This window comes from Ascaphus truei, chromosome 3 (genome assembly GCF_040206685.1).
Source record: "Ascaphus truei isolate aAscTru1 chromosome 3, aAscTru1.hap1, whole genome shotgun sequence".
Lineage (NCBI taxonomy): Eukaryota > Metazoa > Chordata > Amphibia > Anura > Ascaphidae > Ascaphus > Ascaphus truei.
The window spans coordinates 258,685,027-258,710,503 of record NC_134485.1 but is presented as its reverse complement, the minus strand read 5'-3'; the positions used below and the strand labels follow the sequence as shown (position 1 = coordinate 258,710,503).

The window sequence follows — 25,477 nt, the reverse complement described above, 5'->3', positions numbered from 1 at the left end:
CAACCTGGTGTAATACGTAACTACACTTTTAATACACTTAAAAACAAACACACTACCCACAATTACAATAAGTATGGGAGAGCGGTACAACTCACGAATGCCGTTCACAACCTGCTCCCAACCCGACACAAACAGAGATCGAGTGACTGGCCAAATCTTCCACGGATCGCCGATTGATGACGTCAGCAGCACGGGTCAGCGGTAGAAGTGCGGGCTTTTCAAAGATGCTCTTGTGCGAATAGCAGAGCAACTGGCTTCAATTTCAAGCTGAAAAGTTTGCCCATCAGAGACTAAGTCCAGTTTTTAGCGCTCAAGTTCTAATAATCGACCGTAGCAGTCATGGCTGGAACTATAAGCTAATTTTAGTTCCAGGAGTTTTAGTATTATCCCCGGTCAAAAAGAGTCCAAGTTCTCAGAAGAGAAAGAAGCGGTGGCGTGTGGAACTTCACACTGATTTGGGAGCCAGAGGATTTTGGGCTCAGTTCCGGTCATGGTGAAACTCTTATTTAGTGTTCCCTGTACCTAGAACAGTCTAGTTTTTGACCCCCAATAAGTGTGCTTTTCGTCTGTATTTTGGGTTTCACTGTGTGTATGCCTATTTCTGTGAATAAACTGCAAATTTAACATAGCTGCACTACCCTTTGCATTGTTGCAATGTTAGTATTAGTATTGATTGTTATTCTCTTTGCCCTTCTATATAGGCCATTGCCTAGCATCTCAATTCTAGCTCACTACATGTCTCCCGTAATAGATTTTTTAATTTACGCGGTTGCTTTCTATTGATACCAGAGTAAATACACCTGGGACATCATGTTGTCCTAGGTTTTTTGTTATTCCCCTTTCCCTTTGGTACGAGATACAAGAAACATGTTGCACTTCACTTGCCAACTTAATTGAACAACATGGCTATATACCTATTGTACTATTATTAGGGTGACCAGATTTTGAAAATGAAAAACCGGGACACATTTTTTTTTTTACATAACAATTTATTTATTGTAGTACACTTATATTTTACTACCATTAGTCCTTGTTACATAGTTACGTGTGTGTGTGTGTGTGTGTGTGTGTGTGTGTGTCGGATGACCTCACTAATCGAACAAAAAAGAAAGCCAGATGTGAATGATTCTGAACCCATTAACCATTGTCAGGGCACCCCCTCTTCACAATTTCTAAAGCAGCAATCCCGCCTGGGATCTTACCTGATCCGCAGTCCCTCAAGGTACTATACTGGAGGGGAGTTGTTCCCTACCTGTCTTCCGATGTCTCCCACGTGAAACTTGAGTCAGATCGGGAAGAAAGCAAGGTAGGTTACTTCGGTGTAGGTATACGGCAGTTAAAATAAGACATAGAGGGTGAGGGAGACATGGAGGGTGAGGGAGACGGGGAGGGTGAGGGCGACGGGGAAGGTGAGGGAGACAGGGAGGGTGAGGGAGACGGGGAGGGTGACGGGGAGGGTGAGGGAGATGGGGAGGGTGAGGGAGACGGGGAGGGTGAGGGAGACGGGGAGGGTGAGGGAGACGGAGAGGGAAGGAGGAAGAGGGAGGGAAGGAGGAAGAGGGAGGGAGGAAGAGGGAGGGAGCGAGGAAGACGGAGGGTGAGGGAGAGAGGGAGGAAGAGAGAGGGAGGAAGAGGGAGGGTGAGGAAGAGGGAGAGAGGGAGGAAGAGGGAGGGTGAGGGAGAGAGGGAGGATGAGGGAGGGAGGGTGAGTGAGAGGGAGGGTGAGGGAGATGGAGGGTGAGGGAGAGAGGGAGGAAGAGGGGGGAGGGAATGAGGAGGAAGGAGGGAGGAAGAGGGAGGGAGACAGGGAGGGAGGAAGAGGGAGACAGGGAGGGAGGAAGCAGTAGGGAGGGAGGGAGACAGGGAGAGGGAGGGAGACAGGGAGAGGGAGGGAGACAGGGAGGGTGAGGGAGACAGAGAGGGTGAGGGAGACAGAGAGGGTGAGAGAGACAGAGAGGGTGAGGGAGACAGAGAGGGTGAGGGAGACAGAGAGGGTGACAGAGACAGAGGGGGTGACACACACACATACACTGATACACACACACACTGATACACCCACCCACCCACTGATACACACACACACCCACCCACTGATACACACACACACACCCACTGATACACACACACACACCCAATGATACACACACACACACACACTGATACACACAAACACACACACTGATACACACACACTGATACTAACCCACACACTGATACACACACACACTGATACACACACACCCACTGACACACACACCCACTGATACACACACACACACACACTGATACACACACACTGATACACACACACAGATACACACACACACTGATACACACACACACACACTGATACACACACACAAACACTGATACACACACACACACACACTGATACACACACACACACTGATACACACACACACACACACACACACACACACCGATACACACACACACACACACTGATGCACACACACACACTGATACACACACACACCCACTGATACACACACACACCCACTGATACACACACACACTGATACACACATTGACAATCACACACACACTGATAAACACACACACACACACACACTGATACACACACACACACACACACACCACACACACACACACACACACACTGATACACACATACACTGATACACACACTGTAGACGGACGTTCACAGAGGTACACAATTGGAGACTTTATAAGGTGAAATTATAATAGGCTTTATTGTGCTTTTTTCCTTTTCATCAGGAAATCATCCAAACACAGAGGGGGGAACAAAGCTTCTATTCACTTGGGAGTATCTCTAGTGAAAATACCATGCAATTAATTCACAACTCCCTAAGTCAAGCATGTCTCGCAGCCCCAAAACATATAGCATGAAATAAGCAGATATAAGCAGTCTCTTAATTATGAAAGTCTTATCTGTTTCTTGCTGTAGAGTAAGCTTCTCTGCTCTCCTGGAACCGCACCCGTGCGTGCACAGAAAATATCAGCATTAGAAGTCTTATTTGGTGTCTTGCAATCAGCTATGCTGGGCAGAGCTCAAGACCGGTCAGCTCCAGAGATGTGTGTTCTCTTGGTCAGTCTCTCCTGGGAGACTCAAGAACACTCCTCTGTCTCCAAAGGTCAGCTCTCATTCAGAGCTAAGGAGTCACTTCCTGTCTCAACAGACAGGCTTTTGTAAGCAATCAGGCAGGTGGTGTTTATTAATTGACTACCAGCAGTTAACCACCACACTGCTGGATTAGAGGCACATTACCTGAACAGGGATAACTCCCCTGTTACATACCTCCCCTGTTTGTGGGAAGCTCGGGCTTGCCACGGCCAAAGCCCATTCTTCCACTCTCATTCTAGATATCTCAGTGACTTGAATGAGAGTGGATGGAGGAAGAGAACCCTCAGTCCTATTGGGATTGGAGCCCTTTCTCCAGTTTATTCGTGTCTCCTCCTGAAGGTGTTTGAGATCAGCACCCCTCAGTAGCTCGAGGAGGACTTTCTCCAAGTATAGTCTTTTTTCTACGTGCGCGGTCATGAGATTTCCCTCGCGTCGGGTGCTCGTCTTATTGTAGGAATACTGTATGGCAGCAGTTGCAGAGCGTTTAAAAACAGCCCCTTTTAGATTAAGTTGCAATTCCACACCCACTTCCAGAGAATGTCCCATCTTTTCAGCTTCATCAGTTAAGGATTCTTCGTGTTTTAATTCAGCACGTGTACCTTCTTTTGTTGCCTGCTGGGTGGCTGAAGGTTTTGCTAGTGCTTGTTTAGGTGGTTCAAATTTTGCAACCTTGTCTTTCAGATGAGCGGTATTCCCAGCTTTCACTGTACCGTTGTCTTCATGGGTTTTTGAGGTTGTGGGATACTGACGCTTAGTCAGGGTCAATACTTGTCCTTGTAGGACTGTAATCTCATCCACGAGAGATCCCTGTTTTTTGAGTGCGTCTTGCAAGTCTCTTCTCAGGGAATTTATGTGTATGCTTTGCTTTCTCTGAGCTTGCCTCCACATTTTTATTGCATTGTGAAGCACTATGAACTTCTTTGCTTGGGCCACAGTTACTTGTTTCAGTTTCTGGACCTTCTAGTGCTCCCTTTTGTGCCGCGTCACCTGGGTTCTAAGCTTGGCTTTTAGCATTGCTTTGGTGATGCTCAGGGTAGCCTTCAGTTTCTCATGCTGCTTTGCGGGGACATACTGGGTCATCAGACGTTCCTGCAGCACTTGAATTTCTTTAGCAGCCTGCAGCTTTTCTTCCTGCAGCGTTTGCTGCTTCTCCTCAGCATACTGGAGGTGTGTACGCAGACCTTGCAGTCGGTGCTCTGCTTCAAACTTTTCCTTGACTTCTTCTGTCAACTGAAAATTTTCTTCTTTCAGTTTTAAGTTTTCTCTTTTTAATCTTGAATTTTCTCCTTTATCAGTCTCTGTATTCTTCAGGGCTTCTTTGCAGTCCTCCTTCCATTTACGCAAATTTGCTTTGAGAATGACAATCTCCTAGCGTGAGACTTCCTTCTCTAGGTTGAGGGTCTTAAGCTCCTTCTGAGAGACTTTGAGATCTGTATCAAGATTACCAATAGTTTCTTTAGCAATGTCCAGCTCCTCAGTGAGACTGTGTAGTTCCTTTCTTGAAACTTCAAGGTCTGTGCGGCAGCTGTTGGTCTCATGATGTGAGGCATCAAGTGCTCTGCGGATTGTCTGAACCTCTTTCTGAGATACGTCCACTTCTATCCGGACACTGTTGACCTCCTGTTGTGAGTCATTCAGCTCTATACGAAGAGTGTGAACCTCTTGCAGAAGACTGTCATCTGCTTCAGTGCCTCCTCATACTTCCGCTTTAGTGTAGCCACCATTTTTTCAGATTGGCTTTGCTTTTCATCCATGGCGGAAATAGTATCCTTTGCAGTATCTTGCTCAGTCTTGAGATCGTCCAATTCTGTCCTGGCTAAAGAGTAAATTGTGAGCACATCTTTTTGTAGCCTCACGTTATTTTTCTGTAGCTCTGTGTTATCTGCTCTCAAGTTTCAATTGTTCTCGAAGTAGATCACAGTCACTCCTGGTAATTTTTAGGGCGTCTTCAAGGCTGGTCAAGGGATCGTCACTCACTGGTTCCGGCTCCGCTTCCCTGGGATGACTGGTTGAGGGTTCCTCACTGTTGGCACCGGACAGACACTTCTTTGGGGTACACGACTTCTGCCTTGGGCCCTCTGGATATTCGGTTAACCGCGGGACGAATTCTCCATTTTCTCTAGGCTGCAGGGCAACTCGGTCCCCCTTTTCCTCCACAGGATCTGCGGACGTGTCTGTTCCTTCCACGGTACGTGAAGAACCGCTTTTCTTTTTCCGCTTTTTTGATTTGGATGACACCGTCCCTTCAGGGATATAGGGGTCTCCATCTTCATTTGATATTTTAGCAGCGTCACTGGATCCACCCGGCTTTTCTTGCAACTGTAATAGCTGACGGAAATATTCGGTGATCCACTGCTCCCGCTCTGTCTCCTGCTGATCATATTCGTCATCAAAGGGAGCGGTCTTTTCTGTTCGTGCCGAGTTCAGGAACCCCCACCATTCTTGGGGTGTTTTGTGGGTGTGACTCGGTTCGGGTTCTCCGTAAGAGATGTCTTCCTCCTTATTGGACTGGAAGGGCCACTCTTCCGTGGAGTAGGGTTCATTACAGGAACGCTGCATCTTGTCCTCCATTTTTAGGCTATCAGGTGTAATTTTCTTCCTGACCTCAGGAGGCGCTATTGCAGCTGTTGTCACTGTATTTGCTAGAACCCCCAATGGTGGTAGTCCTACAGGTGGGCATATTTTGCTTGTAGAAGTCGTAGCTCTCACAGGCATCTCTGTAGAATTTTTCTTTCTTGAGTAATTTTTTCAATATCAGCAGTACTGTGCATGCATTTTCTCTTATCAGGTTTACAAGATGTGCAGTTGCTAGGTAAAAACTTCTGTTTGCTATACACCATTTACTTGCTAGGTGCAATCTCCCCGCTTCAGCAACAGAATTTGGTTCAGTAATTTTCAGTCTCATCTTTGGGTATTATGGCATTCACACTTCACACTTAGGGGTATCTGTTTTTGCTCCCAAGATATATATAGGCAGACTTTTTTACTTGCAGAAAAAAAACATTCTTTGCAGTAGACTATTTCTTTCATTCCCGGCAGGGTGACTCAACATTCAGCAATTGGTTTTGAAAAACCTTTTACACAGTTCAGAAATCACTTTTTCCCCTATAGGCAATTTTACACTCAGCATTTGTTTGCTAAAAATTCCCCTGCTTCAGCACAGTCTTGTATCAATTTTCACACTTTTCTGCATATACTCCATTCACAGCTGGTAGCCCTATGCAGTGTGGCAACCTTTATTTGCAAAATCTGTACCACTCGTGGGTCACCATCTGTATTCACTGCTTCAGCGAAACTTTTGAAAACAACAAACACCTATCCCTTTTAAGGGTTGACTCACTTCTTGAACCCTGACTATGGCTGGAAGGCAAAACCCCTATTTCAATGACCATATTACACTTTTGCGATAGGCAAAATAAGGTTTAGCTACTTCAGCAGGCTCTCTCCTCTAGGGATTGGGCAAAGAGTCCATCTGTGGTTTTGTAAGTTTCAGTGCAGTGTGGTTTCAGTGGTGTGTATCCCTTTAACTCTGATCTCTGCTGCATGAGGTTTTTTTTCCCCTCAGATGTTTGTAGGCAAAAAGCATAACAAAAAAATTCACATAAAAATCTCCGGTCCTTTTTAACTTCAAAGACACCTCTTGTCCCACCTCGGACACCATATGTAGACGGACGTTCACAGAGGTACACAATTGGAGAATTTATAAGGTGAAATTATAATAGGCTTTATTGTGCCTTTTTCCTTTTCATCAGGAAATCATCCAAACACAGAGGTGGGGAACAAAGCTTCTATTCACTTGGGAGTATCTCTAGTGAAAATACCATGCAATTAATTCACAACTCCCTAAGTCAAGCATGTCTCGCAGCCCCAAAACATATAGCATGAAATAAGCAGATATAAGCAGTCTCTTAAATATGAAAGTCTTATCTGTTTCTTGCTGTAGAGTAAGCTTCTCTGCTCTCCTGGAAGCGCACCCGTGCGTGCACAGAAAATATCAGCATCCAGGTTTAGAAGTCTTATTTGGTGTCTTTCAATCAGCTATGCTGGGCAGAGCTCAAGACCAGTCAGCTCCAGAGATGTGTGTTCTCTTGGTCAGTCTCTCCCGGGAGACTCAAGACCACTCCTCTGTCTCCAAAGGTCAGCTCTCATTCAGAGCTAAGGTGTCACTTCCTGTCTCAACAGGCAGGCTTTTGTAAGCAATCAGGCAGGTGGTGTTTATTAATTGACTACCAGCAGTTAACCACCACACTGCTAGATTAAAGGCACATTACTTGAACAGGGATTACTCCCCTGTTACACACACACTGACACACACACACACACACACACACACACACACACACACACACACACACACACACACACACACACACACACACACACACACACACACACACTGATACACACACAAACACTGATACACACTGACACACACACACACACACACACACACACACACACACACACACACACACACACACACACACACACACACACACACACACATACTGATACACACACACTGATACACACACACTGATACACACACACACACACACTGATACACACACACACACACTGATACACACACACACACACACACACACACTGATACACACACACAATGATACACACACTGATACACCCCGCCTCCCCCTGCACCACCCATCAGCGACCACACAGCCACCACTGCCCGACCCTGAGCCTATCTCCCGCACCAAGAGGACGGGGGGAAGTGAGCGCCAGGAGAGGCAAAGGTGGGAGCGTCAGGGGACAAAGGTGGGAGCGCCGGGGGGCAAAGGTGGGAGCGCCGGGGGGCAAAGGTGGGAGCGCCATGGGGCAAAGGTGGGAGTGCCGGGGGGCAAAGGTGGGAGCGCCGGGGGGCAAAGATACAAGGTAGGTGGTACAAAGGCAGGCGCACCCCCGCTACCACCTCCTATTACCCCCCTGGCTGGGACCCGGGACAGAAGGGGCACACTCACCGTGCAGCAGACAGAGGAGCCAGGAGCGGGAAGACAGACACACTCACGTGTGCTCGGCACAAAGCGAAATACCCGCCCCCGGCTTTCTCTGACCTGCCTGCGACCAATCCCTTGTGGGCCGGCTGACATTCTAAGTCCCGCCCCCGGCATTCTCCTTCATTCAATCCCCCCGGCAGCATGCATTCATTCATACACACACATAGAAAATACTTACCGGCCGCCGCATTCTCCTCACCGCCGCTGCCCCGCAATACCGGGACCAGGGACAAAAACCGGCTTATTTCCGGGACGGACCTGAAACCGGGACAGGACAGAAAAAAACGGGACTGTTATCTTTCTCACATATTAACTACTGAACAAGATGTTTAAAATGATCTCTCAGAATGTTAAAAGCCTGAACTCTCTGGCTAAAAGAAGGCTTTCTCTGATGTCGGGAGGGATCAAGGGGATGTAATCTGGCTGCAAGAAATAAATGTTCAAAGGGACAAAGCTCTGAAATGTTATGATAAGAGATTCCCTCACTATTTGATGTCCTCGGCATTAGGTAAAGAGAAAGGGGTCGCAATTTTGTTTAAAAAAAAAAACTGCTATTCAAACATTTAGGGGCCTATTCTAGTAGCTTTGATAACCAACTCATCGAGCTTTCGCGAAATGTTGCTAGGTGCTATTCAGAAAGCCTCGATGATTTGGTTAAATCTTGTCGCTAAGGCATTTTTTTGCGATTTCTGGCTCCACATCGGACGGGAGCTGCAAAAAAGCTCAAACTCACATTTTTGCACAAAAGTAGCTATTCTAGCAGCTCCGATGAGATTGTCAGAGCTCTGGAATTGCGATTTTATCAAAGATTTATTTTGCAATCCCAAGGCTGGGGAGATGGGATTTGAGAGCAGGACTTAGACAAAAAAAATGCATTTTACCTCCATGTGATTGAAGCCAGGAGTCTACCGAGCTGATACACATTAATATCAGCTCCGGAGACCCCCGGCATCAATCCGATGCAATACAAATACATTTACAGGCAGCTTCATTACCATAGCGGCTAACCACTAAGGCAATGAAGGGGTTAACTACCAGTGTCAGGTTTATTGTGGGTAGCGGGGGTGGGTGAACGTGGTATTTGGAACATGGGGGGTGTTTAGGCCTTGCAAGGGGGTTGCAGGACCAGTTAACCGCTTAATTACCTTAGCGGTTAGTACCGCTAAGGTAATTAAAGGGTTAATCTCTCCCGTAACCCACCCTGTAGGTATAAGCACCCACTGCGGGACAAATGTCACCTTCACCCACCCCCGCTACCCACAATGAACATAGCATAATACAAACACAATACAAAACAATGCACCCATTCATTGCCAGTGTGGTTACCTATGCCATCTTTGGGAGCAACGATAACCTGGATGGGAATGAATGGGCACCTCCTCCATCCCCAACAACCATTACATTGCAGTACAGTAATGGGCAAAACGGTTTTGTTGTCTAGATCAGCACTGTTGGTTTCCATTGTCATCACAGACAGTTCCAGATTTCTGCCTATTATCAAATGCCTCTGCATTTTGGGCATTAGTGTATGCCTGGGCTTCTCTGCATTAACTTTTCATTTTATCATATACAGTAGTGCTTAAGGAAGCTTGCCCATTTTTTCAACTATGTTTCAAGGAAGCACTTGTTTAATAATGCAAGATTTACTATCCTAATGGTGAATTGGCATTTGCTCCATTCCTCACATAAGAAATGAATCCAAATATATGAGGTTGCAAAACAATATACTTGCTCATTATACATTTCCCAAAAGTAGTGCTGGGAATAGCATCTCCATACTAGTACAGAAAACAACCTGTTTTGCTTCACTAAATGTAATTAAAGAAGACCCTGGTACAGAAATACACAGAGCAGACTATTTTGTTTAAGAACTGCCACAAATGCCAGCAGTGAATGTTGTTTGGGGGAAATTCTAAGGTTTGAGCTTTTTGCTGGTTATTTTATATTTTCACAATTATTTAACATTCATAAGGGAGATAAATGCATCTCTATTTTCCAGTTGACACTGTGTACCAGTGCAGAGGTTCAAGTGACATTAAACAATTAAGTATGGTGCATTGTTGATTATATTTAACAGAGAAAAGAGAACATAAAAGCTAATCTGACAACGTGTATTAAGAACCGGCTTGCTCAGTCTCAAATTAAAATGTCCCTGCTTAATGCTCATCATTAGTACGTGGTGGTCTTGCTGCTTTATTGCAATACTGGTACGTACAATAGGAAGATCTTAATTAGAATGTAGCAAATGTATAATTGTGGGCTGTATAATCTACATTTACTCTCTTTCTTGTATTTTAGTCAGGGACCAATGTTCTACTACAGGATGTAAATGGAAAAATAGCTCTTGACTATGCCATTGAGGGAACTGAATCCAGCTGCATACTTTTGATTTATTTAGAAGAAAATGGTATGTATCACGTGTGTATTTTTTGAAACCTCTTATTTTAAATGATGCTTTGATTAATTTGGCATTTACAGAGAATATGTGATGGAAGACTGTGTAAAGAGATCTCAGGGGGTCTTATTATCTAATCTGCTCTGATTAGTTGTTATAAGTGATATTTCCAACATGTAATACAACTGTCCAATCTGTCATAACTAGATCAAGTATCTGTACTAAATCATTATGTAACATATCATTATGTCAAATGTTCAAAGAATCCTTTCAAACTTGATTCATTTTAATATATATACAGGTTTCAAAGTTAAAATATGGTAGACAAAAGGTGAAATGAAACATGCATATGTGTGGAAATCCCTAAGGCACCAGGCCTAATTATAACCATTGCTTATTAATAGCTAAATGAAAAAGTGTAATTTGGGATTTCTTTATATCCTCCGGCAGGTAAGTACATTTTTGCTCATAATATGCAAACTGCTCTTTAAGACGAACATTGTAGACACTATTAACCTGATTATTAAACAGAACAATTTGGGATTGAAGTCCTTCAGATTGTTAGTCTAAGTTTGGCATCATTGTAATTCCTTTTAATGTCAACTGCTTATTTTTTTTTTTTATTATTCAAGGCAATAGCAGGTTTTTTTAAATTACTCCCAAAATAGTTCACGCTTGTACCTTTGTGTTGTTGCCTAGTAATTTTCAATAAAAATCTACTAGAAACACGATTTATTTAATTGTTTTCGATGGAATCCAGTTCAGTCTTCTCACCATATTTCATTCTCAACATGGTGCTTCTAAGTATTTTAAACTATTGTAAACTGCCAGATTATCTAAACCCTTCTTGCAGCAGCACCAAAGGTGTTATACTACAGTATACAGGTAATATGTTAAAATGAATGTAATTTACAATCCATACTTAAAAATACATTCATGACGACAGGAAACATACAAAAAATATGTCTCTTGCCTTGATACTATCAATTATGCCTGATATTTCTTTTTCTCACATTTTTCCTGTCCCATCAACAATATGTTTTAAAAAAATGTTTCTACAGACGCAGACTTTAAGAATGATACATGTTACAAACTGTGACAACATTTTTATAAGCAGAAAATCCTTTCAAATGTACACCATGCAGTCATTAATTACTTTACTTTACAAATAAAAATATGTAAAATTATTCAAAACTTTCTATTTCCCAGGTATCTCTCTCAGATATAAACCCAGATATTATTTATCTGACCACATGAAGTGCAGGTTAATCTATTTGGATATACAGTATTTGAACAGATGCTTCCTCTCTGACATTAATCTCACTCTTTCTTTCTCGAACTCTCCTTGCAGCTTAATGAGTAACCTACTGTATGAATATGTTCTTTTGCAAGTTTATCTTATTTGCATGCTGCATGGAATTCCACAGACAGAAGCAAACAACATCACAAACGTTTTGACATGCGATAACTGCTTAATAAATACAACAAACCACTGTGAAATGGCCAACAATGCCCTCGCAGCGGTTTTATATGTATAGGCCCCTCTGAGAAAAAAGAATGATAGATCTAAGGAAAAAATACTGTATATAAATATCTAATCTCTGTTTCCAGGTTACTTCAATAGCTCTACCAAAATCCTAACATGTGTATTTTGCTTTAATATTCTTCCTCTGAAGCCTTCTAAATTGAAAAGGGTTTTATCTTTCAATGCCCAATAACTTTGATTTACTACTAAAGATTTTTTTTGTCTGTTTGCATTTGTAGGTGTTGATCTGACTTCACTGCATCAGATGAGGACTCAGAGAGCAACGGTCATGTTATCTGATGTTAGACAGCGTTTAGCTGCAGGTGGAAGTGTTAATGAGAAAAACGATGAAGGTGTTAGTCTTGTAAGTTTGTTATACGTGATTATATATTTGAAATTCAATATTTATTTTTTCTTTTCTGAACTAAGAAAGGTATTTTCCCTTATTTAAGAAATAGTTACATTGTCTTCATCAATGTATGCAAAATTATTCACAATTAAAATACATGTAAACTCCCACACAGTGACAATTTATGAGAACCAAATGAAAAAACTGCTCTCCCAGGACATATACAGTATGAGCAAGCAGTACAGTGATAAAATAGAACAGTTTGTGTTGCTTATAACAAAAACATGGGCTGTAGCACAAAATGTGTGAAATGGTCCTTTGATAAAATACATTATTTTATCTTGTGTTAACAAAGATAACTTAAAATAGCGCTAGACCAATTGTGTATATGTGCAGTGCATATAAACGTGTGCTGAAGCTGCCTGGTGATTCTACTAAGGGTGCAATCTCAAGTGAACCCTAAAAACAATATAATAATACAAAAGTGGAATAAATACCTGGCGCATACAAATGGTGATAATATTAACAATACATATATTAATATTAATAAAATAAATAAATAAATACAATAATGTAAAGGATATATCAGTGAAGTGAAGTCTTTTTCAAAGTCTATGAGTGAAATGGACTCTGTCCTTGACTTGGGTAGAATAAAGTCTCTCTACTGCAGCAAGTTATATTCCTATTGATTGAGACAAGAACAGAGACACCACATTGCGCAGTATTGACTTAACAGCAAATGAAGTTCTCCCCTGTATGCCTCTAAATGAAATGCCCACTTACTAGATATAAAGTGGGTCTCATGCAGTTGAGAGAATCTGTATCCTTGTTTCTTCAAATCCAGACGTTCACAGGTTAACCCGAACCCCACGTGTTGATTCTGTCTCTCCTGGATCCTTGAAGAAACTCCGTCTCTGGAAAGTGCTTTCTCCTTCTGTGCTGCTCTCCTGTATGTGCCTCCAGCATAGGGGTATACAAAAGACAGAGGATTGCGCAATACAATAAAAAAACTTTAATGACGCATCCTAGCTAGCTGCAGAAATATACTCACGCGTTTCGTGACGGCTCCACAATCCCCTGACGAAGTGACGTTCCCCGTCACGAAACGCGTAGGGAGGAGCCTAAAGTGAACGTCAATCAGGACTCTCATCCACTCTCCGGTCAGTTCACTGAACAGTGACGTCAGCACGCGCAAGTCTGGATAGCGCGAAACACACGCGACCAGAGGCAGGAGCTGACAGAGACTGGGGTGTGCTGTGGGACAGCCGGGTCGGGCGTTTGAATTGTTTTTAAACTCACGGAACTTGTGAGTATATTTCTGCAGCTAGCTAGGATGCGTCATTAAAGTTTTTTTTACTGTATTGCGCAATCCTCTGTCTTTTGTATACCCCCATGCTGGAGGTACATACAGGAGATCAGCACAGAAGGAGAAAGCACTTTCCAGAGACGGAGTTTCTTCAAGGATCCAGGAGAGACAGAATCAACACGTGGGGTTCGGGTTAACCTGTGAACGTCTGGATTTGAAGAAACAAGGATACAGATTCTCTCAACTGCATGAGACCCACTTTATATCTAGTAAGTGGGCATTTCATTTAGAGGCATACAGGGGAGAACTTCATTTGCTGTTAAGTCAATACTGCGCAATGTGGTGTCTCTGTTCTTGTCTCAATCAATAGGAATATAACTTGCTGCAGGAGAGTGACTTTATTCTACCCAAGTCAAGGACAGAGTCCATTTCACTCATAGACTTTGAAAAAGACTTCACTTCACTGATATATCCTTTACATTATTGTATTTATTTATTTATTTTATTAATATTAATATATGTATTGTTAATATTATCACCATTTGTATGCGCCAGGTATTTATTCCACTTTTGTATTATTACATTATTTTATCTTACCTCCAATTAACATTTCTTCCCATCAATTAATGCTGTTCATAGAAGCAGAATGAAAAACATGAGAGACCCCATGTAAAAGTAGATTTCGATTCCTTTTGTGTCTATCTGCTTGTCAATCACCAAATCAGTAGATGGCTGTGATAATATGCTAATTTGACACAAATATACAGCAACATAGACTCAGGATAAAAAAAATGATGTGCATAGTCATAATTTCTATCCATAAAAACACAATCTAAGAACAATAGGATACATTTCAGTATGATGTCAAAAGTTATGCACAATCAAGTCCACAAATTGTATGCCTGCTGTATTTGTTTATATTTGTCAAAGAAGTTGGTCATGCAGTATGTGCAATGTTAGAATCTGGGACCTTACCTTTACTGTACCTAGTACTGTAGTTATTATGCTTGTTTTAATTTGCAAAGGCCCAATCCTAGATTGCTTATCAATGCATCTTGATGTCTGCTGTCAGAAGGGAACACTTAAACCAAAGCGTGCAGAGAGTAGAAAGTATATCCTGTACTGTACGCATGTGTACAATGTTCGGTCTTCCTTTGTTTTCTTTCTTTCTTACGCTCTTTCTTGTGGGTTTAGGGAAAATTTGGGAAAAAAAGTACTTCACATACAGTAGGTGGAGGCTTGATGAGCCAGTCTCCAGGTAAATGTAATAAAAGATTAGACAATAAAATGAGTCAAAATTATTTAGAATAAACAGAAGGGTATCCGGAGTGTTGCAGCAGATTAGGAAATTGGTCAGACTAGGGGGGGGGGGGGGGGAAAGTGATCCTTAACTGTCAAATTGTATTTGTTTCTAATAGAAATACTGTGGTGAACTACTGTATGTAACTACTTGAGTTTAACAAATCCTGTACCATTTAATATTTTGAATTAAAGATGATCTCATATTTACAAAGTGGTTCTATATCATAACACACCTGCCAATGACGAACTGCTTAGTTAATATAGACCATTATGTCTCCCAAAGTTACACTTGCAAATAATCCGCACTAAAACATTAATATTGGAACAAGTCTCTGATGCTATAATCTTCATTTTGTACCCAGCTCCATATAGCCTGTGCTTGTGGCTACCAGGATGTAGCTGGCCTACTTTTAGAATGTAATGTTGATACAGATGCTGTTGACGACCAGTACTGGACTCCACTTCATTTAGCTGCAAAATATGGACAGGTAATGTGATATGCTTCTTACATAGTTATTTCTTCACTGCTACAGGAGCCAGCCACGCAATTCCTTACAATGCATTGATAGATACTTTGTTAGGCAAAACTGATATATTTCACAAAGATGATGACATTCATAAAATATTATCTTTCTCTTAACAGTATAGAGAATTTGGGGCAAATGTTGTTGATATAAGTGTTAGTCTCTATATTTCGACATTAACCCAAAAATAATCTTTTGCAGTCCAGTTTAATTTTTGAGTGGTTAAACCCACGTACCAGCTTTACGTGGCATAGCCAGCAACCAATCCCGCACTGATGAGACCAAAATGTCGGTACCACTGTCTGTGAAAAGGTTTGCTGGCTATGCACTTCTTAAACCCAGTCTGTGCTGAAAAGCTGTGTAATACGTCATACATAAGCTCATAGGGGTCAATGTTAAAATAGATGAGAAGTAAAGAATGACACACTGTGCTCATTTGCATGTCGTTACCCAGAATCCTTGGCTGCAGTGGAAGCACTGTTGGCTAAGCAATTATGGGGAAAGACACCGTTGCAGATTTGCCTCAGACATGCAAATGCACCACAAGTGGTATTTTTATTTTCTCTCAGTGAAGGAGTCACATGATTCTTAATAATCAATGCTTCCTTTCATAGTTCCACGATGTAACATGCAAATGTGCCTTTAAACAAGTGATATGATTTACTGTACTGTACACATTTTCTTAATATACTCTTTTTATAGACGAGTCTTGTGAAAATTCTTCTGATTCATCAAGCAAATCCCAACATTCTAAATTGCAATGACGATAAACCTTCAGGTGTGTATGATAATTAGAGATGTGCGAATGTGCCTGAGGTCAGCTAGCGAAAATGTTTGGGAAATTTTGAAGATGTTTACATATTACCAAAAGTATTTGCACAATTTAACACACTGACAAGTTACATAGTTACATATATTAACACACAATTTAACACACTGACAACATTTATATATTTCATAAAGATGATGACCTTCATGAAAAATTATCTTTCTCTCAACAGTACATGGCATTTTGGACAAATGTTGTTGATATCATTGTTAGTCTATATATTTTGATATTGACCGAAAAATTATCTCTCGCAGTCCAGTTGAATTTTTGCGAAATTGGAATAAACGTCAAAAGTCAATTTGGCTATCCCGCTAAGTTTGCATATCTGATAATTATCTACTGTAACAATAATTGTTTGTGCTGTGACTCTATCCACAGCAAGCTTCCGATATTTTAGTAACTTGTGAATGTGTTTACTGAGAGAGAGAGAATAGTGCAGGATTATCTAACTTGTAAATGTGTTACAGCATGTCTGAAGTGCGGAGCACACTGGAAAGTTATTGGAGTTATTCACTAAAAAAACCTGACAGTTTATTGAAAAGGAAATTAGTCTAATATAGTAATGTGCTACCAATAATGGTTAAGCCATCTGGCTACCCCTAAAACCGCGGGTCTCCAGGGATAATACATGTTGAAAATAAAATGACCCCTGATTTTTTCTGTTTTCATGTCTCCATGGTCCTAGAACTGTGAGATTTCTTGTGTGTCAGTTTTAGGGGGGATATTTGGGTAGAAATACAATTATTTTGTTTGCAGGAGTTCTGGGGCCGAAGTCCTTTAATTCTCCCCAGTGTGCAGGCATGATTTACCGGTACGCTGGGAGAATTACATCAGGGCAACCCAGTGTCCCCCAGACTCCTGGATTTCGAGCCCAAATATCCCAAATCCATTTCCCGTATAAGTATAAGGTACCCCAATGTGTATACTTTATTAAAGTGTAATCTGTAAGGTTTTAGACATTTGCTATAAGACTCTATACAGTCAGCCAGGGCGTCAGCATAGACGCCGGCATGTCTGTAAAGAGTCCGAAGTTCAAAGAGGAGAGGATGTCCAGAGGTGAGAAGACCATTTTCCGGGTGAGGAAGGGTGAATTGGACACCTTTTGTATCTGCCAGACTTGGTGGAGCCTGCCCAGTGGGTGGCAATGAGTTAGTTGGAGGAGATAAAGCTCGTAGGCACTTCTCCCATTGGCTAAATCATATTTCTCACTCACCTGGCTTTTCAACCCATCATGGCACGCCTCCTCCTCTGACTTCAGTCAAAGGATGAGCCCCTATTCCTATTGGCTGGCGGAGAGGAATTCCCACGCTCTGATTGGTTGCTCCTCCTAACTCCATGCTAAGGATAGCTTAGCCGAGTGTATGTAAGGGGACGGCAGAGTCAGAGTCCATTGTAACACAGCCGGAAGAAGAGATCAGTATATCTCGAAAGCTCGCACAAATAAAACCATTTCGTTAGCCAGACAACGGTATCGTCTATTTGTTTTTGATTATATATAAAAGAAAGGGCTAGGCACATCCAGAGGGTAGCTGAAATGTTGGGCCAATATATATAGCTCAACCCCGTTATAGCGTGATCCACTACAACGCAGATCTGATTTTAATGCGGTCTGAGTGTGGCTCCCGATTTATAAACATCTCCAAGGGTTTTTTTTTTAATAACATTCAATGCTTTATTTACTTACTCAACATCTGCAGCTCTCTCCTCTCCCTGCTTCATCAGGCTATGTCCACGTGCGCAACTTTTGACCACAGAGGAGGGTCACATGACCCTTCTCTGATCAATAACAGTGCAACAGTGAAAACATTTGATATAATACACATGCAGGAATTGAACCCATGACGCTTCATATACTGGTAGCAATTCTCTAGCAGCTACACCACAGGGTTGGTGTGATGATGATGTGTTTATAGAGTCAAAATTCATCACTCTAACCCTGTGGTGTAGCAGCTAGAGAATTGCTACTAGCATATGAAGGGTTATGGGTTAAATTCCTGCATGGTATGATATAAATTATTATCTTATTTTTATTATAATTTATAAATTATTATTTTATTATATTAAATAATAATTTATAAATTATACCATACCATGCAGGAATTGAACCCATGACGCTTGATATGCTAGTAGCAATTCTCTAGCTACTACACCACAGGGTTCGTGTGATGAATCTTGACTCTATAAACACATGTAACATCTACTGCACAATGCAATCCACTAGATGTTAAGTTTATTTATAGTCTCATTATGTGGACCCCAAACACCGCGTCATTACGGGGTTCAGCTGTATATATATTTATATTATGTTTCATGAAAGCCACTGAATATGGTTCAGTATCTCAACATCTTCTGTAAATTTATTTATTTAAGAGGGATCATTAGTTTAACCTTACCCAGCTACATGTCCGCCCTCCTCTTTGCTGCCATAAATGTCTGTCATTAGCAGAAAGGATATAACCGAATAATCATAATAACCTACAATATACCAGGTATGTGCAAGTTATACATTGTATGAACAAACTAGATCTAGATTAAACGTCTGGAGTAGAGATGAGCAATGTCTTCAAATGTGGTTCGCCAGTGTGGTTTTTTTTAAAATAACTTTTAAATTTAGTCGAATTTCACTAAATAAGAAAACAGGGGGGGAGCAAGGGTTAAAAGGAGAAAATGCAAATTTGAAACAAAAAAAAAAAGGAGAAAATGCAGTCTTCAAATATAACGCATATACACTGGCGACACACTTTATTCGAGCTCGGCTAGTCCCACGAATTCGGGTATACCCGGGTGTATTGAGGTTTGTGACTGTTTTCTGCCCGAGTGCATTGGGTTATTTTCCAGCCAGGGATTGAAGCATTTTATTCCTGCTGGCTGCAATACTGCACAGTATATATATATATACTGCATTACAATTCATGAATTTATGCCATCTGGTAGACACGCGAAGCATTGCAGCCTATTAAATCCTAATCATTATCATTTAACAGATCAGCCGCCCGTCAGCCAGGCATGAACCCAGGCTGGGAAGGCAAACGCAACGGGGCTTGTCAGAGGTGAGGAGCGGCGCATTCCAGGTATCTGCCAGGTACATACTGGGTATTTGCTCGAATAAAGTGTGTCGGTGCAGTATCAAACCTCATAAGGTTTGATAAGCCAGGGAGGAGGGGGGGGGAGATAAATAAATATAGATCCACAATACTTACACGGCCCAGTGTAAGTACAAATATAACAGGAGGTATCTGTGATAATCCAATTCTCCTACCCCGGTCCGTGCAGCAGGGGGGCTGGGTCACTGGCAGGTGATGGTATGATGAGGGAACCCTCACTCTGCCACTCTATCCCAACGTCTCCCACGTGGAGTGATCAAACAGATGGTGAGGCAAATGTATTAATGACAAACCAACAGATTTAATCGGTAGGTGGTAATGTTGATACAAAGCACTCACATAAAAACAAAGTCCTCAGTCAGCACTCGTAGTACAGGCGCACGCCCTGCAGCTGCAGTCCCTGCTACCGCGTCCGGAAGGCAGGGAAGTGTGATGGTGACGTCAGGCAGCTTGTAACTGCGACCGCTACGGAGGCTCTCCTGGGACAAGAACAGATGGCCGGTTGGGAGCTACGCGTTTCGCCGAGACTTCGGCTTCATCAGGCTTTGTCATTAATACATTTGCCTCACCATCTGTTTGATCACTCCACGTGGGAGACATTGGGATAGAGTGGCAGAGTGAGGGTTCCCTCATCATACCATCACCTGCCAGTGACCCAGCCCCCCTGCTGCACGGACCGGGGTAGGAGAATTGGATTATCACAGATACCTCCTGTTATATTTGTACTTACACTGGGCCGTGTAAGTATTGTGGATCTATATTTATTTATCTCCCCCCCCCCCCTCCTCCCTGGCTTATCAAACTTTTTCTTTGGGTTTTTTCTGTAGAGGTTAGCGCTGAGGTTTTTTGCTGAATTTCACTAAATGGCAGCTTATAAAGTGTTATGTTCCCTACCCATTAACTTTTAATGCCTGGAAACATTTAATTTGCAAACTGTGCTGCTTTTTGTTAAATGTTTGCAAAAATTAGATATACTGTATTAGTGAATCCCTTAACTGTTTTGTGTTACCATTGTGTCATGAGTATAGAAATATGAGTATATGATCATACAGGATATTATTTTATTATGTAAGTATTATTTCTGGACACACTACAGTATATTTCTGGGAAGTCTTACTGTAGAAACATTTACAGTACACATGTATTGTCAAAGGATATCTGGGAAACCCATTTTTGTCTGATTTCCACTTATTAGGCAATGCCTTACTAGCCGCTGTGGCAGACCCCTCCCAGATTCCTAGCCAACCACCCCTTATCACATGCCCTAATCACTCACCCCAACACTCCTATCAAAATCCCTCTATAAAAAATGACTTACAGCTGTATTAGCCAAAGCTGACTAATATGGCATAGCCATAGTACCAATAAAAACGTTGACATGCCATTCGTTATTTTTTTACATTACTGGAAACAAAATTGGGGGTGGGTTTGTCTGACATCGGCCCACCCTTCAAGGGGTGCAGGTAGCCTCACCGGCACTCAATGGGTTAAGGACCACTTTCTATATTTGGAATTTAGGGGTTGGAATAGGTGGCCCATGATGGGTGATTAGGATCCCAATGGCAGGGAGGTGGCAATTACATTTTTTTTTTTGCCATAGCTATTAGCCTGTATCTGTGGAGGATGGGGCCTAAAGCAAGAAATTGCCTATTACGTCTATATTCTAATTCTGAAACCATAGTATAATGACTTGGTTTCTGTATGCAATTTGTGCATATGCCAACTGCTTAAATTGCTGAATAAACTACACATTTTATTAACATTGCATCAGCAAAAGATTTCCCTTTGGGCATTCCATTTACTTCAAATTAGCACTCTTTAGTGAAAGTGATCCATCATTAATTACTGTGAGCCACATACAGTATATCAGCCTCAAAAGCTTCCTCTTCCGGTCTCTAGTAATTCTTTAGTTGCTGAAGATCATTTTGAGTGGCTTTCAGGAAATGGGCCTAATCTTTTCTACAAAGCATTAGCAAACAAATTTGACATCTACTTTTAAAAATCTAAAATGCCTAACTAAGCAATTCTTAAAAATGTAAATGCTGATTCTACAGTTATACGCTGAGTACAATTACCAGCTTTTATCTTAATTTGCAGATAATGGACAGTACAGTACATTTAACAGGGAGGAAATGTGATATGGTTTGTTAATTGAGTTATATTGTCTTTACACTTTGTTTCATGTTGTTTTGCGTACTATAGCACTGTGTGGTCATATATAGTCCATGGAGCTCATTTGATAATTGCATGTCAAACTGAGTAATTGCACCAAGACTAATATTCAATTGGTCGTGAAGCCGTTTTAACTCATTCAAATAATTAGGGCTAAAGTTGTCCCTGACAAAGAGACATATTGAATATGTGTCATATTTCACCAATCGGTGAGTGAACCTGTTTAAGAAAGTTAGTTATTTTATAATGCTTTAAACATCTATGTGAAACATGTTTCCGAATAATAAGAGTAAGCCTTTTCACCTGTGCTTACGTGTCCGTTTTTAGAACCAAAATCTTGTTTTGGTTATAAAAAAAATTATGTGTTTTTGGTTTTGACAAAATTTGACTGATTTTAGATTTAAAGAAAAAAAAAAAAAAAAAACATTGTCCAAACTTACTGTAAAACTTTGTTTTACCCCCAAAAGTTGGTTAATTTAAAAAAAAAAGTGTTCTGAAGTTCGATTCAAAGTTCTAACTGGTCTACTCTGAGTTGGAATCGAACGCGCAAATTCATGAAGTTCGGATTCCAAATCTACCATCCTTACTGAATACTGCTTATGTGGTTCTATTTTTTTTCTATTACTTTATCATTTTTTCACACTTCTCTACAGACATTGCTGTTACAGAATGTATTCAAGAAATGTTACTAAATGCGGAAGTTCTTTGGGAGGCAAGAAAGAAAAATCTTCCATCTGCATATGCAGTATCCCAAGAAGAAGCATACGAAGAGATCTTATATGATCTTCCTGTAGCTGCCAATAAACTGTAAGTTATTATGGGGTTTTTCAAATTGACAAAAAATATTTATCTGCCCTCAAATATTTATAAATGAAAATATCCCCATTAGTCAACTTTCCAAGTGCTGGCGATAAGTAAAGTGTGTAGTCTGATTAGTTGGCATGGATGGAGTATCCCACAGTCATTGATTCTACTTATGATTTTAATTGATGAAAAAATACACAATTACATACAGTATACAGTACCTGTAAATAAAAAGGCAATCATTCTAAAATCTTATAGTGCATGTTCCTGTACTCTTCTGCTATGCACTCATATAGAAAGAAAAAGAATGTGAAAGGGTGCAATGTACCGTTTTTAAACTTTATGTATCACCTGTGGTGACAAAGGACAGCAAATACAATGTTATTTATTTATTTATAAAATATTTTACCAGGAAGTAATACATTGAGAGTTACCTCTCGTTTTCAAGTATGTCCTGGTCACAGAGTTAAGACAAATAATACATGGTTACAAATAGTTACATAAATGAACAGGGTATACATTATATACAAGACATTGCATGCACAGTTAAAGATAATAAATATTATGGGCGTATGAAACAGTTACAGACCAGATTAAAATGTGTGACAGCCTTAGATTTGAAAGAACTTAAACTGGTGGTGGATGTGAGAGTCTCTGGTAGGTTGTTCCAGTTTTGGGGTGCACGGTAAGAGAAGGAGGAACGTCCGGATACTTTGTTGAGCCTTGGGACCATGAACAGTCTTTTGGAGTCTGATCTCAGATGATAGGTGCTGCATGTGGTAGGAGTGAGGAGCTTGTTCAGGTAGCTGGGTAGTTGCCCATAAAGAATTTGAAGGTAAGACAGGAAAGGTGAACTTTGCGCCTAGACTCGAGTGATGACCAATCTAGTTCTTTGAGCATTTCGCAGTGATGTGTGTTATAGTTGCATTGGAGAACAAAACAACAAATTGAATTGTAGAGGGTGTCAAGTTTGCTAAGGTGGGTTTGAGGTGCCGAGCCCTATACTATGTCTCCATAGTCAATAATTGGCATTAACATCTGCTGTGCGATACGCTTTCTCACCAGGAGACTTAGGGAGGATTTGTTCCTGTAAAGTACCCCTAATTTGGCATAGGTCTTGGTTGTCAGGGTATCAATGTGCATTCCGAATGTTAAGTGGGAGTCCAACCACATGCCCAGGTATTTAAAACGAGTTAGGGTGGTGTTAGTGTTGGTTTTAATCTGGAGCTCAGTCGCTGGAAGCTTTAAAAAATTAGTCTTGGTCCCAAATACCATTGTTACAGTCTTGTCAGTGTTTAAAAACAGTTTGTTTTGGGAAATCCAGTTTTCGAGTCTCAAAAAGTCAGACTGAAGTACGTGTTCAAGGTCGGAGAGGCTATGGCTGTGTGCATATAAGATTGTGTCATCTGCATACCTGTGTATTGAAGCTTCCTTACAAGCTGTGGGAAGATCATTGATGAACACTGAGAAGAGTAGGGGCCCCAGAACAGAGCGTTGCAGGACGCCACAGGTGATAACCATGGGGTTGGAGTTGTAGCCTGAGATGGACACATGTTGGGATCTACCTGATAGGTAGGACTGAAACCAGTTTAAAGCATGCTTCCCTATTCCAGAGCTCTGGAGTTTGTTAAGCAGGATAGCATGATCAACCGTATCAAAAGCCTTAGCAAAATCTAGTAATACTGCACCAGTGAGTTGACCACGTTCCATTCCACACTGGATTTGATTGCAAACTTTTAGCAGGATAGTTACGGAGAGTGTTTGGGGCGAAAGCCAGATTGGAAATGGCTAGGGAAATTTGTCTTGGTATAGTAATCGCTTAGTTATGCACTTACACGAAAAATTATTAAATATAAAAACAAGTATATGATTGATAAAGTTGATAAAGAAGGATAATTGCCTGTAAATAGTGTGGAGTCTCACTCCCTCTCCCTCCGTGTCTTTGCTGCTGGCTGGAGTTTGCAAGGACAATGTTCACTTCTGAGATGTCTGCCGAACTGCTCAGCTGCTCAGCTGTTTCGGGCGATGATCCGGCTGTTGCCTCCGATGCTCGGCGGGGGCTGTAGATTTCCTCTGCGGATGCCGTCTAATTGCTGTCGGCGCGCTGTTTTCCCCTGGCTCTGCCCACTGTGACGTCAACGGGCCTGCGTCCAGTCTCCTTGTCCGTCCTCCCAGCTAATGCTGCAGCTCACAGAGTGGTTTGTGAGAGCTCCCACTGCAGTCTGTGCAGTCTGTCTACTGTTCTTAGCTCCTTCTCCTACAAGTTTCACCACGTAATGTGGCTTCGTCAGGGAGACTGAGAGTCAATATTTCCCACCTGTCAGAGTGCACTCTAACTTAATTGGTCACCCAAAGGACTGACAGGGGGTGATTCAATCATTTATCTATCTGTGCTTAGCTTCTGGTCTGCATCTCCATAAGGGATAAGATCTATCAGTGGTTATCTTTTTTATACAATTTATTGTTGTTTAGGTTATATGAATAATGGTGTTTTAGTATTCTGTTCCTTGGTTTTATATACTGTTGTTGAATTTGTGACTCTGTAGTCTGGAAGACACTATTGGTCTACACCCCCAAGTCACTATTTATACCTATATGCAGTAGCTTGTGGCCACACCTAGCGCACCCCAATTGCACTTAGGTGCATGTGCATTTGCACATTTTTTTCATTTACACTCATATACCTTTTTGCAATTTTGAATAACTTAAATTTAAGAGTAGTTATTGTTTTTTTATTTTATTTGGAGTTCTCTATGATTAGCAGGAATAGGAATATTATCCTTTAGACTTTGAAAACACCAGCCACAGTGCACCCAGAAAGACTGTTCTATCCGTGAGTTCACTGTTAACTATGAGGTGTGAATATTGGTTTGACTAATTTTCTTACTTGATACAAAATGTTTTTCTCCCTTGCTGTCAATGTTGGATGTGGGAGGTCTTCCTATCTTCTTTATTTGTTGGTGGTTTGTTACTTTGTACAGTAGCTTTGTCTTTCCATCTATATCAGTGCAATTATTAAGCA

The 25,477-nt window shown here is 41.4% G+C and overlaps 1 protein-coding gene across 6 annotated transcripts in view; it reads left to right on the top strand.

Annotated features, from left to right (window-relative positions):
* MYO16 (myosin XVI) overlaps nt 1–25,477 on the top strand; it is a 539,667-nt gene that overhangs the window by 167,200 nt on the left and 346,990 nt on the right. For all 6 annotated transcript variants that reach the window (XM_075590716.1, XM_075590715.1, XM_075590717.1 and 3 more), the window contains 5 exons: nt 10,444–10,552; nt 12,305–12,429; nt 15,385–15,510; nt 16,249–16,324; nt 22,305–22,458. In XM_075590716.1, the coding sequence (XP_075446831.1) occupies nt 10,444–10,552; nt 12,305–12,429; nt 15,385–15,510; nt 16,249–16,324; nt 22,305–22,458 (590 nt within the window). The remainder of the gene's footprint in view (nt 1–10,443; nt 10,553–12,304; nt 12,430–15,384; nt 15,511–16,248; nt 16,325–22,304; nt 22,459–25,477) is intronic.